At 33.1% G+C, this 13,471-nt stretch overlaps 1 protein-coding gene across 7 annotated transcripts in view; it reads left to right on the top strand.

The window, feature by feature from the left end:
- Positions 1-8,866, top strand: part of CDH18 (cadherin 18) — a 1,109,578-nt gene extending 1,100,712 nt beyond the window's left edge. For 6 of the 7 annotated variants that reach the window (XM_063811379.1, XM_063811380.1, XM_526963.8 and 3 more), the window contains one exon: positions 6,442-8,866. In XM_063811379.1, the coding sequence (XP_063667449.1) occupies positions 6,442-6,932 (491 nt within the window). In that variant the 3' untranslated portion in view covers positions 6,933-8,866. The remainder of the gene's footprint in view (positions 1-6,441) is intronic. The other variant, XM_063811382.1, reaches the window with a different exon arrangement.
- Positions 8,867-13,471: the final 4,605 nt, after the last annotated feature.

Raw genomic sequence — 13,471 nt, forward strand, 5'->3', positions numbered from 1 at the left:
GCAGGGATTTTAATGAGAGTTCTTCCAGCGTTCTTACTCTTAAAAGTCGATCTCTTAGGTGAAGCATGTTATCTTCAAATTTTGAGCTTGTTTATCATCATAAAACTATTTTTGTTTACTAAGATAAATATCAAAAATGTAATTAATGTGTTAAATGTCTAGGTACATGTTGAGGTGCATTATTGAAAGAATATTTTATGTTTTCATGGAATGATACTTCATTTTAATTGGTTTTTATGAAAATGTTTTCTCATTTGGGGTAAGTAATAGAACATTTGTAAATTTTATTATATCCCTCAAGACTAATAAAGTTACTATATGTTTACTTTTTCATTTTTATTAGTTGAAACTCAAATATGCTGTAAAAGCATATTTGAGCCGTGATCTGACTGGGACCTCTGCCAGCTCCCCTTTCAGTCCATACCTCACATACAAGCAGGTGACCTAGGTGAGGCCACCGTAAGTGAGGCATGGACTGCTCCTTATCCTAGATATAAATTTCCGGATAAATGGGGATCGAAGTGGGTTTGGTGTGAACATGTGGTGGACAAAGAGAAGAAGATGGAATTGGTGAGAAGATGCTCTAAAAGCATATTTAAGTTTCAACTAATAAAATTAGTGAAAATATATAACTACAATTATATATTATAATGCAATATTTGCTTTTCATGGCATTGATTAGTTTTTATTGTTATTCAGAAAGTATCTAGCCAAGGGATACAGGATATAGCCATCTGTAATTTTAAAATAATGTTGAAGTTAATTTATGAGATTATGATTTTCGGCATAAATATCGACAAAACCAAAGGTAGCAAAACTTTATTTTTGAACTCGTAATTCTGAAATAACGTTCAACCCTCGCAGCTAAACAAATTGTAAAATTAATATTTTAATATTAAAAAATTTTCCCTCTCAGCTTCTTGTTTGTGAAAATGGCTATGATTGTACAAACCCAGCTCTAGTTTTGCCAATAACTGTGTGATCTAAAGCCACACATTCAGTTTTTCTTGTTTCTATTTCTAAACCTGTGAGAATGACATTTCAGTTGAAAGGACCTTAGAGTCATTCTGTAGAATTTTGAAATGCTTATTCTTGTTTTATTAAAGATTGCATATGGTTCAACATTTTACAACATGGTCGGAATCCATCTATGTATACGTTGAATGGTGCTTGTCAACCAAAGAGGCTAACTTTAAATGATAGATATAAACATTATGAGCTGAGTTACTGTCTGTTGAGGTTACCTTTTTCAGGTCTATTGCATATGATGGATGGAAGAGAATTTAGAGTGAGCCTTTATGATGCAATCAGAATTTACCATGACAGTAGAGGTAGCTGAAATCCTCTCTCCCTCCCAGAGGCCTGACTTTTATTTCCCAACTTTACCCCATCTCTTGCCAGAGGGACTAGAGTAGTTGGCAAGGCAAATCTTGATCACACTAGGCATAAGTCATTGAGTCGGGATCTGACTGGGACCTCTTCCAGCTACCCTTTCAGTCCACAGCTTACATATAAGCAGGTAACCTAGGTGAGGCCACCATAAGTGAGACATGGATTGCTCCCTAATATTGGATATAAATTTCCTGATAAATGAGGATCAGAATGGAGTTGGTGCGAACACGTGGTGAACTAAGAGAAGAAGATGGAATTGGTGAGGAGATAAAGGTCAGCCTGCTTTTCATTTGAGCTATTTCAAATGGTTTTGTGTGCTACCCTTGGTTTAAAAATCTAAGGTTTCAGAGAGAGATGCCACTCCCAAGTGTGGCAAGTCACACTCCATAAGTCAATAAAAATAACCTCCCTGACTCAGGCCACCTCAATTCTACCAAATTCAGTGCCAACATATGATGGTATGACAAAGAATCAAGTGGTATTTGAGGTTTAAAAAATTCTGCTATGCAAGCTACTTAGGGAGGAGTATGTTGAGATTCAGTATGGAATGGGTTCAAATTCAAGTTGTATGATAGTTTATATTATGGGAACTGAAAGCCACTTAGTATGCCAAGCACTGGAATGATACATAATATATAGGAAAAAATACATATTATGAGAAAACAAATACAAAAAATGTTTCCCCATCTTTGAATTACTTGATGATAAAATTAATTCATAAAACTCCACAAATGTATTCTATTTTATAATATAAAATGATAATCTCACGGGCATTTAAAATTCTGCCCAAACTTGAACAGAAGAAAAAGAAATTCACTAACCAAGGATAAAATATTTATTTTAGACTAAAGACATGTAAAAAATTCTACAGCTTATTCAAGTTTCAATCCAGTTGGCTTCAAATTATATCAGAAATTATTTATTATTTTGTACAAAGAAAAACAAGTTCTATATCTTTTCTTTTTTTTGTAACACCACCTTGGTTCTCTCATATTGTATTTTACCAGATGACCCACTGTAAGAAGAGGTACCTTGCCAATGTGTATGCTTTGATAGGTTATCAGGGTCATTTGAATACATTCTTCTGACTGTCAGTTTTTAAATAAGGATTTGACTCTATTTATATGTATAATTATTATCTGCACTCATTCTTTTAAAATATACTTTGGTCTTAGGATTTTTTTTGGAAACATTTCGTTTGTTTTTCAAACATTAAGAAATATTCTCCAGTACAATTAGGAGTTTGATGTTATTAGTAACCATAAGCTAATTTTTAAAAAATATTTTAAAATTATTTTCCTAGTGAGGCTATTACTGTTCAGGATAATTCACTTAACTCAATGTCACATTACCACTTTCACAGAGATTTTTTTTTGTTTGTCCACATGATAATTGTTTATGGAGTATCTACCTGGTGCCATCTGCTCCAGAAATATCTGTGGAACCAACAGGAATGAAAATAAGTTCATCAGGAACACAATGTACAACATTTTTCTGAGTTGATTTGAATTTATCTTTAACTAGAGGGATCCTATGTCTGCATTTGCCCTGATGTCCTGACATAATTATGAACAACATCCCCTTTCACTCAAAAATGTCTCAGATTTTGATTTTATACATATATATAAATATATATATATCTCCTTTTATTAAATAAGTATGTAACAAGCCTAGGAATCACTGAATACTAGCAAATAATATCCAGAAAGGTAGCAAATACTACCTTTTCTGGGGAAAAGGTAGATGTAAACCTTCAACGTTCAAATGCAAATGGTCTCTATATTTTGAATCATGATATATCTGAATTATTTTCTTAACTTTTGAGAAATAGAAACTATATGCCATGATAATTAAAAAGCCAGGATTATCCCTGTATTTCATTAAGTGACTATGATACATATGCAAAGATTGAAAAATTGCACAAATATTGAAGGATGCAAATTACCTCCATACCTCTATGGCAGTATTGATTACATATTCCCTGTTGTGTCTGCACATAAATTCCCTTGACATCAACCACCAACCAATTCAATATGAAAGAAAATAACTTGATTTATTGGTGAAGGTAAGAAATTGTATTATAGTAAATTAGGCAGTCTTTATAAATAGGTCTTTCGATCTAGAACAGCCTCCTCATTTAATTATAAAGATGAACAGAGATATATATCGTGCATGATAAATCTAAACTTCTGAATACAGTGGAGTGAATTACTTGAGGATGTTGTTTGGAGCTTTGAATTAGAAAACTGTAAGGTGGATTTATGCTAAAATACACAGGCAGTTATTAAATGCATATTTCCTATGTTCAGCAAAAGCCTTTTTTACCCCAAAATAAAGGCATATATTAAGCAATGTCTTTGACGTATAGGCAACGTATATGGGAAAATCTGTAATTCTGTGCATAATATTTGTAGATCAGGGCATGTGTAGCACCAACATTTCATTTTCAGCTTTCTGTAACCACTTCATTTTAAACAGTAGTAATTCAATGCTTCCCATGTCTGCTGTAGTGACCCTCATTGAATTTTCTCATTACCTTCCCAATGCTAATATCTTTTCATTTCACACTTTTCTGGATGGTTCTATGACCTTCTCTACAGATGTTTTTTTCCTGTCTTTTTGGTTCCTTCATAGTCTCCCATTTGCCTTTCCTCTGCAAAACTGGGTACCTCCCAGTGCACAGTGACCATCCCTTTCTCTCACTTTCGTTTCCATCTCTGGCTTTAAAATCTACTCCTTTTCCACAAGTTTTCTCTAGTTTTAAAACAGATAAAACTAGTCCATATAGATTAGGGTTATACATTAAAATGGTTAAGCGATAAAGAAGAACAAAGTAACCATAATGATAAAAGTAAAGATAAAAGTTACTTTGCAGAGGTAAGCAGTAAAAGGGCAGTTTCTGGGGGGAAAGTATGTTCTTTATCAGAGTTAGATAACCTAGTGTTTGCTTCACAACCATTCATTCAAGTTCACTTATAATCATGGTTGCCAGACACAATGCAGTATACCCAGATAAATGTGAATTTCAGATAAATAAGAAATATATCTATATCTGTATATAGGTATGTATGTGTATATATAACATAAATATGTCACAAGGAATAATATAATAATATTTGGAACATATGCATGTATGCTTAGCACAATATTTGCCTGTGTGTATCTCAAATATTATATGGGACACACTTAATACCTTATGTGTATGTGTGTGTGTGTGTGTATGTGTGTGTGTGTGTGTGTGTTGCAGATGGTCTCCAACCAACAATAGTTTGACTTAAGATTTTTTGACTTAACAAGGATGTGAAAGCAATATGCATTCAGTAGAAACCATATTTTGAATTCTGATTCAAAATTCTTTATACCTTTATTATAAAATACGTTTTGTGTTAGATAAGTTTGGCAAACTGTAGGCTAATGTGTTCTGAGCACATTTAAGGTAGGCTAGGCTAAGCTATAATGTTTACTAAATTATGTGTATCAAATGCATTTTTGATTTAAGATATTTTCAACTTCAAATGGGTTTATAAGAATGTAAGCTCACTGTAGGTTGAGAAGCGTGTGTGTGTGTGTGTGCTGTTATTGAGCTCAAATTCACGTTTAATTGAGAATCCTGCCATTTATTTTTGTTTGCTAAATATAACAACCTTAAATGTCAATCGAATGTACCTCCCTGATTATTATGAAGTAAAGAATGTTACAAATATTAATGGGCATCGTTATCACTATCAAAAAGCCTAGAATATCAGCTGAGCAGGAAAAGAGCAGTCTATAGAGCTGAAGTAAATAATACTCAGCCTAGTAACACAGCCTATAACAAATTTGATGTGAGGGAACTATTTCTATTTAGTAACAGTTTAATTTCATCAAATAGAAACAGTTGAAAATATTGATAAATGGCCAAAGCAAAGTTCCCAAGACACATTTCTATCACATCTTCTAATGTTTGCAGCATTATTGGAAATAAAGACAAATCCACCATATTTAGCAAGAGCTATCCTAAGGCACATGTCCAGTTGGACACTCAGTTTATTATTTCATGTCTTTGAAATACTGAAGTAGAGTATTTTTATAGTAGAAATATCATTACCTGTGATGCGAGAAATCACATTATGGTACAAGCTCTTCCACTTGCCATCTGTGTGATCTTATCTTTTGATCTTGGTTATTTAGATACTCTTTCCTGAGTCTCAGATTCCTCATTCTCATTTATGCCTAGTGTTCCATTATTGGAACATTAAGCTTGTGGGAGTTATTTATATCCTACTGCTCAAGGTTATCGCCAAAGTCTGATTTTTCACACACAAAAAATTGCAACCTCAGGCATAAATGGGTTAAAAATAGAGTAAAGCCACAGCTCTGCTGTGAGAATTAAATAAATAAGTTATATAAAGAACATTCATAAATCAAAAAATTCCTATGAAACAAGTTGTGTACAAATAATGAAACATTATTTTGTCCCTGAATGGGAAAATGCAATTATTAATGCATGATAATATAATTTTAAAGGATAATTGACAAAAGAGATCAACATTAAAATATTTCTGCTTTGATTTTCTACAAAACATCAAAATTTAAAGGGTTTAACGTTAAGGCTCCTTCTTCCAATATTCCAGAAACTTAAAACATCTTTAGTGTATCTACCTAGAAGGATTAAATATCTATAGAGAGACCAGCTCACTACATTATTTTTTGAGTTAAAATTTCATATTATTTTTTCATCATGTGTTTATCTCACTTTAATCACTAAATGGTTTTACTGAAATATGAGCCAAGAAACCTACATCTTAGCAAACTGAGAGTATTGTGGTTTTCTATAGAAGATCAGCAATTCGCAATGTCTCCTGGGGTAATCATCTTTTACATTATTTGAGGCATTACAGTACCTTGCGGTGTTATTCAGAGAGCACAGAGTGAGTTGTGCTGCAATGCCAGCCTAACTCTGGAATGTGGTTAATGACGAATGGGAAAATGGGAAATTGCTGTTGTAAAATCTCTAAGAATTTCCTTCCTGTTTTCTTAATTCTTCATCCTTTTTCCATTCTTCCTCAGCAATTGTGGTACTTTTTATCACCCTGAGGCGCAGCAAAAAAGAGCCCTTGATCATTTCAGAAGAGGATGTACGGGAGAACGTGGTCACCTATGATGATGAAGGAGGTGGAGAGGAAGACACGGAGGCCTTTGACATCACAGCCTTGAGGAATCCTTCTGCTGCTGAGGAGCTCAAGTACCGGAGAGATATCAGACCTGAAGTGAAGCTCACTCCCAGACACCAGACATCGTCCACCCTGGAAAGTATAGATGTTCAGGAATTTATTAAGCAAAGAGTGGCAGAAGCAGACCTAGACCCTAGCGTTCCCCCTTATGACTCTCTTCAGACTTATGCCTATGAGGGTCAGAGATCAGAAGCTGGGTCTATCAGCTCGCTGGATTCAGCAACGACACAATCAGACCAGGATTATCACTACCTTGGAGACTGGGGACCCGAGTTTAAAAAGTTAGCTGAACTCTATGGAGAAATAGAATCTGAAAGAACAACTTAGGGGGTCAGTTCTTGCAACCTTGTGGAATTTGCTTCCTGAGTAAGTGGATATACAACCTCAGCAATGACAAGGAAGAAGTGTGGAAACAGTACTTGGAACTGAGCAAGCTGGACACAGCTCCTGTAGAAACAAGTGCCCTTTTCATGATCGAAACTGGGTTATTTAATTGGAAGAAAGTAAAAAAAAAAAAAAGACAATACAAAGAAAAAGTTATTGTTCCTTGTGTATATTTTCAATTGCTCAATAAAGTCTGTGGTACTGTTTATTAAGAATTCCTGAATTAAGCCAAACAATGATATTTGTTTCAATATTTTGTGATTTATTTTTTTCAAAAGCAAAACTAAACAGAAAGGCTCAAGATCACTGGTGGTTATGACTTATAGGGGTGGTAACAGTAATACAGGAAACTTGTGAAGGTAATCACGACCTCTTTTATCACTTTTCTGGGTGAACCCTTGAGAACCACACTCTGTTATTATAACAGATCTCATTAGCCTTGTCTTGTGTTTATATTACATGAGGTATTTCCACTCTATCATGGACTTGTATGTACCATTTCCCTTTGCCCTCCCCAGTTCTTTTCTCCATACAAAACTGATGGAGCATGGGGATTTGCTGCCTGCACTATAATGTATGCAACTTCAGTGCACCAGTTGTGTGCTGTACTGAGCATGAGACTATTGTCTCTATCCCGTACACCCCCTTTTATTTTAATGGGATACTCCTATTTTTAAATGGACAGAAAGAATAGTTTAAGGTATGTTATGAAAATCTGATATGTCAGGGAATAATTTAATTTTAAAAATAGCCACACACCTTATCTTCTACGAAATGTTGGGGAACTTTTTTTTTCCTTTTTTCCACTTGTTTTATTATATTTAAATCAGCAATTTTGATCATTTCTGTATTTAAAATTAATTGTCAAACATTTTGCTGGCTGGTTTGTGCTTCAGTCTAAGTCACTTATTTTCAACACGAGCAGTAATCAAAAATAAGTACCCCACACAATAACAATGTAGTCTGAAAGACTATCCTCCAATGAATGTAAATGTCATAGAATCATAGTTGACTTACATTTATTCCTTACACAGGTTCAGATTTTTTCCATCTCACTGATAATTAGTTTGGTATCAACAGGAAAATGTGTAGGACTAGGAGCAAAAAAGGAGATTCACAGTTATTATCCTCAGATATGTTCCCGAAAGTCTCTGTGTTCAGGGTCCAAACCACAAAGTAGAGATGGCAATGACTTCCCTGCCCACCTCACAGGGTTGTTGTGAGGATTAAATGAGCATCTGTAAAATGCTTTGCCAACTGCAAAGTATTCAATTGCATAAAAGCTTGCAGACGCTTATCTAATTTTCTAGTTTCATTAGCTTTTAAATATATATTTACATGCATCTGGCATAAAATATTATATTATCACAGGAGAATTTCATGAAATCTTCAACAGTGAAGCTACTGTTTAAATATATGTACACAATTCCAATTATTTTAATATTTTCATAAGCTAATTTCTGAGAATTTGGGTGGGGCTTTTTTTTTTTCAAATTGTTTTAGATAATGTTTTGTTGTTGTTGCTATTGGTCTTGAAGTAAGAATTCATACCATAATGGTCCTACTTTCTAAAACTGGCCACATCTATATATTTCAGAAATATTGAAATTCTTAAATACATGAAATAGGAATTAGTTGAAACCGGAGTTTTTCCTTTGCTCTTTAAATTTATCATTATCAGTGTCCCCAAAAGTTATATGACATTTTCTGTCTGTTTCTACCCATGTGCAAAATTTTGGATTTTACCTCTGTTTGCAATTGCCCTGTGCTATCGTATTATAATTTGAGGTATGGGAAGTAAGTAAGCTTAATTTGAATAATTCTCAATTTGTGTTTTAAGCCTGAGGAATAAAATGTAATTTAAGCTTTTTATGACATTTTAGTTTTCCAGATGCTGCTTTATCCTTTTTAATCTCATAATGGTGTGTGTTCCAGTGTGAGGCTAAATCTGAAGAGGCGCTGAGGGGTGTGGGGAGTAACCTCTGGATATACATGCTCTGATGATGCTACTTCTGGATTACATTCACCCTAAAAGGAGGGTAAAGTGTGGGCAACTATTGTGGGTACAGGTGTTTTGACTTTTCTCTGCAAAGAGTATCAGGAATGTCAGGTTTTGAAATTCCATGAGGCTTTTGGATTTAAGCTTCAGATAAACTACACACAGAAGAAAACTATGAAATCACATATCACTAATATGTTTCAGCACATATTTAAAAAAAATTTACACAATAAATTTACAAACGGGGATTTGAAAAATAAAATGTGTGTATACATTTAACAGTTCCTGTAACCTTTAAGTTCCTCTGCATGGATCTGAATACCAAAATATTTCTCTGATTTTGGAAAACTAAGCACTTCAGATCTATCTTCTTTTAATCACACGTTAAAATAACTTTTAATGTGTGCTTCTAAGCTCCCTTATATCAAATCTAAATAATAATGCAAAATGGAGCATCTGTAGTCCATGTAAATTAAAAAAATTAATGAAAGCATTGCAAGTACTATTTTTATGTAAACTCTAAAGCTAAGCAATTATATCACAAGTATGGATTGCGTCTCATATTTTTTGTTTTGCTTCTTTGAGTCAAAAAACAGCAACGACATATAAATGCTGTGCAAATTGACCAGTCATTAAACACTCAATATCTTACTTTAAAATCTCTAGTTTTATCAGCGTTAGAAAATAGTTCCCTTAGAGTGTAGTGAGCCAAGAGTTTGTACATTGACTTTGAGTTTCATTGGCCACAAATAATCAGATATGAAATCACAAGTCATTAATGTGTTCCAGCACATTTTGGAAGCCTTCGTTGCTAGTTACAGACATAAATAAGGTATAGCTTTGAAATCAATTTATTTTCTTCAAATAAGATACTCTTCTACATACAGACCCTGTATATAATCTTGGATGCTAAATTTAAAAAAATTAATAGTATGATAGTATTTTTATCAAAGGTTTTTCTTAGCAGAATTTATTAATTGAAAATACTCCTTATGCAAACATTGAGAAATTAATAACTTTTGCAGAAATTACTTAAATATCTATATAAGATATTCTTCCTATGACAAATCTGTACAAACACAGACATGAAGAAGAGATTGGAGAGGAAAAGATAAGGCTCCATACAGAGTTAGGTTGTGACTTTTCTACGACATGGTACAAGAAGGAAAATATTCTGAGAGGAATTTAATTTGTTTAACCACATAGGTGGACACACTTATATGCACGTATCTTCTTGAACAATATCTGGAGGGTAAAATGATATTCAAAACAAGGATTTAGATATTGACATGATCCAAATATCTGATGTATACAGACTTGTAGAACCCAGCATATGGAACACTCAGCTAGAAGTTAATGACCTTTGGCCTTTATTTTGTATCCAGCCTCAGTCTAATCTTTCGGGATGTCAGTTGATTGTAGCTCAGATGTATTTACACAAAGAGCAGAGAAAATGATCAGAAATCTTGGTAGGAGGAGGGAAGTGTATTGAGTCCATTGTTTTTGGCAATGCAACAAGCTTAATACAAAATTAATCATCATTTTCTTACAGAACTTTACTTGTACGTCTGATTTGGTGTCTTCTTTTTGGTTTAGCTGAATATATATTTTGGATACAAAAACATATCTGAACTCATATCAGAGTCATCAAGAAGTGCCAGTTAACTGAGCATGTTAATGGAACATATTTGAATGCAAAACATTTGGTGTAAGTCTTTATCTATTAGTGTGGACAGTGGTTGATCAGCTGTTCAAAAATTGGGACTCTAGAGCTGCGTATTGTGGAAAGAGGGAAAACTCCCATGTCTCAAGGTCAAATTGTACTTAGCCTTTATCTATGTTATGCCACTGACTTACTTGGCTTCCAGTTTTACAAATAGGTCAAATCTCAGAATAGTTCCTGGGAAATATATGACTCAAATTTGAATTCTCTCTCTCTCTCTCTCTCTCTCTCTCTCTCTCTCTCCTCTCTCTCTCTCTCTCTCTCTCTCTCTCTCTCTCTCTCATCCCTTGGGATTAAAGCCAAATTAAATATTATCTGAAGAAAACAATACCACAGAAATTTTTATTTTCTACCTCATCTGCCAAAGTTAAATCTTTTTCCAATATAGAATTAGAAATCTCATAAACCTTACAGCCAAATGTAACTCACAACCATTTGGAGATAAGACCAGCACTCAGAACCCAATCACTTTTTCAGTTTCTAAATACATAAATTTAAAATGAAAATATTAAATGCAGTGCTTTTTACCATGTTCCCACTCTTTTAAAGACATATATACTACTCTAACTTGTACCAATGGAAGATGTAGTGATGCAGTTTTTTTTTTTAATAAAAGAAGAGTTCAGAAAAAAACAACATATTCTTTGAAGCACTGATGAAAAAATGGAAAAAAGGTGTTAGTCAAGGGAGGAATGATTACATGTATACATTTTGCTAAATTCATGGAAATGAAAGATTTTTTTCCCTTCAACGCTTTAGAGACATCAAAAACTATTTCAGTAATAATTCTTTTCTCAAACTCTTAGGTGAAAGAGAATAGAGAAAATAGGCACTGAAGGGCTCTTGGAATTATGTCCTACGAGAAAGGCATGTAACATTTATGGATTATAATAGGTTCATCAGATGGTTTAGTCTTATTGCTCAATGATACTAACTTTAGAAATTTTAAAATGGGTCATAATAATTAGAGTTACCCTAATAATTGTATCAAGGCCATTTTTCTTATGTCAAAAATCATCAAATTCTTATTCTAAATTATCTACTGGCAATTTCGAAGTGCCATCTGAAATGCTTTAGTTTCAAACAGAAATTAATACATCCTAGCATTTATTAACTGAGCAAGATGTTCTAAATATGCAATAGATGAAAGATACTGTTCCAGACATTCAGAAGGATGTTTAAAAAAGTGTCCTGGTGACAGTTGTCATCATCAATGAAATTAAAGCCTCATTTAAGGGTTACAACCTGCATGTAAAAAGCTGTGAACAATGCAATATAAAGCAAAAAGTGGTAAAAAGTGTTCTAAAAGAGATAGATACAATGAAATGAAAGGTTGAGGAACATATTAAAACTGTGTGAGTAATATGCTACACTTGTATCCTGTAGGACCAAGGAGTGATACAAGAGGCAGGGGAAACTGCAGGAGGAGGAGAAGCCTAGGGGACCACTTAATAAGATACCCAAATGTAGATTATTTGATATGGATTAGAGGATTCATGCATGGAAATTAAGTGAGATGTTAAGAGAAGTTGGATTGAGATTTTAGATAGAATAAAACTCATTCTTTAGCCAATGTCATTGAGTTTATTTTATCACCAAACAGGAATATGACTGTGGCCTGATCTCTGTTTTAGAAAACTGCATTTTTCATTAACATCTACCTGTCAGTGCCAATATATTCAAGAGTCTAGAGTTATGTGTACCTACAGAGAAAATATTAGACTATTTTAATTATTTCTAAAATATAATTACCCATTTTAGGACTATACCTAGAGAAGTTTTTTAACTTCTCTTGGTATAGGCATAATTATTATACATTTCAGCTTAGATTGTTGGATTCATAGAATTTTATTAATGTGTTCATCTTAACAAAAATAAAATGAAGGCAAGAGAGACAATTTTAAGAACAACACTTATTCACATAAATTTATTCTTAACTGGATAAATGTGTCTATTTTCTATAATCATTGTTTTAGATATAAACATATTTTTGAACTAAAAAATATTCATATACCAAAGACCAGATTGATGCCTTAGTATGACTACATCAGTTATTTTTAATAAATTATTTTTAATGCACATCAGCACAAATATCACATACTCTTGTGTTTCATTATATGATAATTTATATTCAGATTTATTTTCAAAAAGCATCAATCATACAATATGAAGATGCAATGATTTATTAATATGACAGGTATACTTAGCCTGAAATCCCAACTTTTATATCTTCTGTTTCTCACTTTTTCTTGTTTCATTTTTACATGCTTACTTTTTACAACCTTTGAAACCTATGTTTGAATATTTTCTATATTTCATGTATTTTTCAGAACAAATTCAAGAAAATGTTTTTCAGAAATAGAAAGTAGTCATCACGTTGTTTTCAGAGTTTTTATTTTTCAACTCAGTTTCTTCCTCTTTGTCACTAATCATGTTCTTCCTCACCAAAAAGTAATAAAAAATTTGCATTCATAAAAATGCTCTGTGACAGTCACTTTCCTGTGAGCCTGAGGTTTTATTTAGTGATGTGGTTTGGCTTTGTAGCTTTCACAACAATGTATATTTCTAATCTTCTGTAAATAATCCTGCTTTTAGTCTTCCAAAGATGGCTGGGGGGGGAGTTTTATTCATATGAAATATGTTAAATTTCACATGAAATTTTAAAAATCAAAATGGCTTTGATGATCCATTTTGTAAGCCACTAAAATTATAACTGAAATTAAAATAGTCCTTTACTCTTTATAAAGCATTTTCAATACC

This window comes from Pan troglodytes, chromosome 4, assembly GCF_028858775.2.
Source record: "Pan troglodytes isolate AG18354 chromosome 4, NHGRI_mPanTro3-v2.0_pri, whole genome shotgun sequence".
NCBI lineage: Eukaryota > Metazoa > Chordata > Mammalia > Primates > Hominidae > Pan > Pan troglodytes.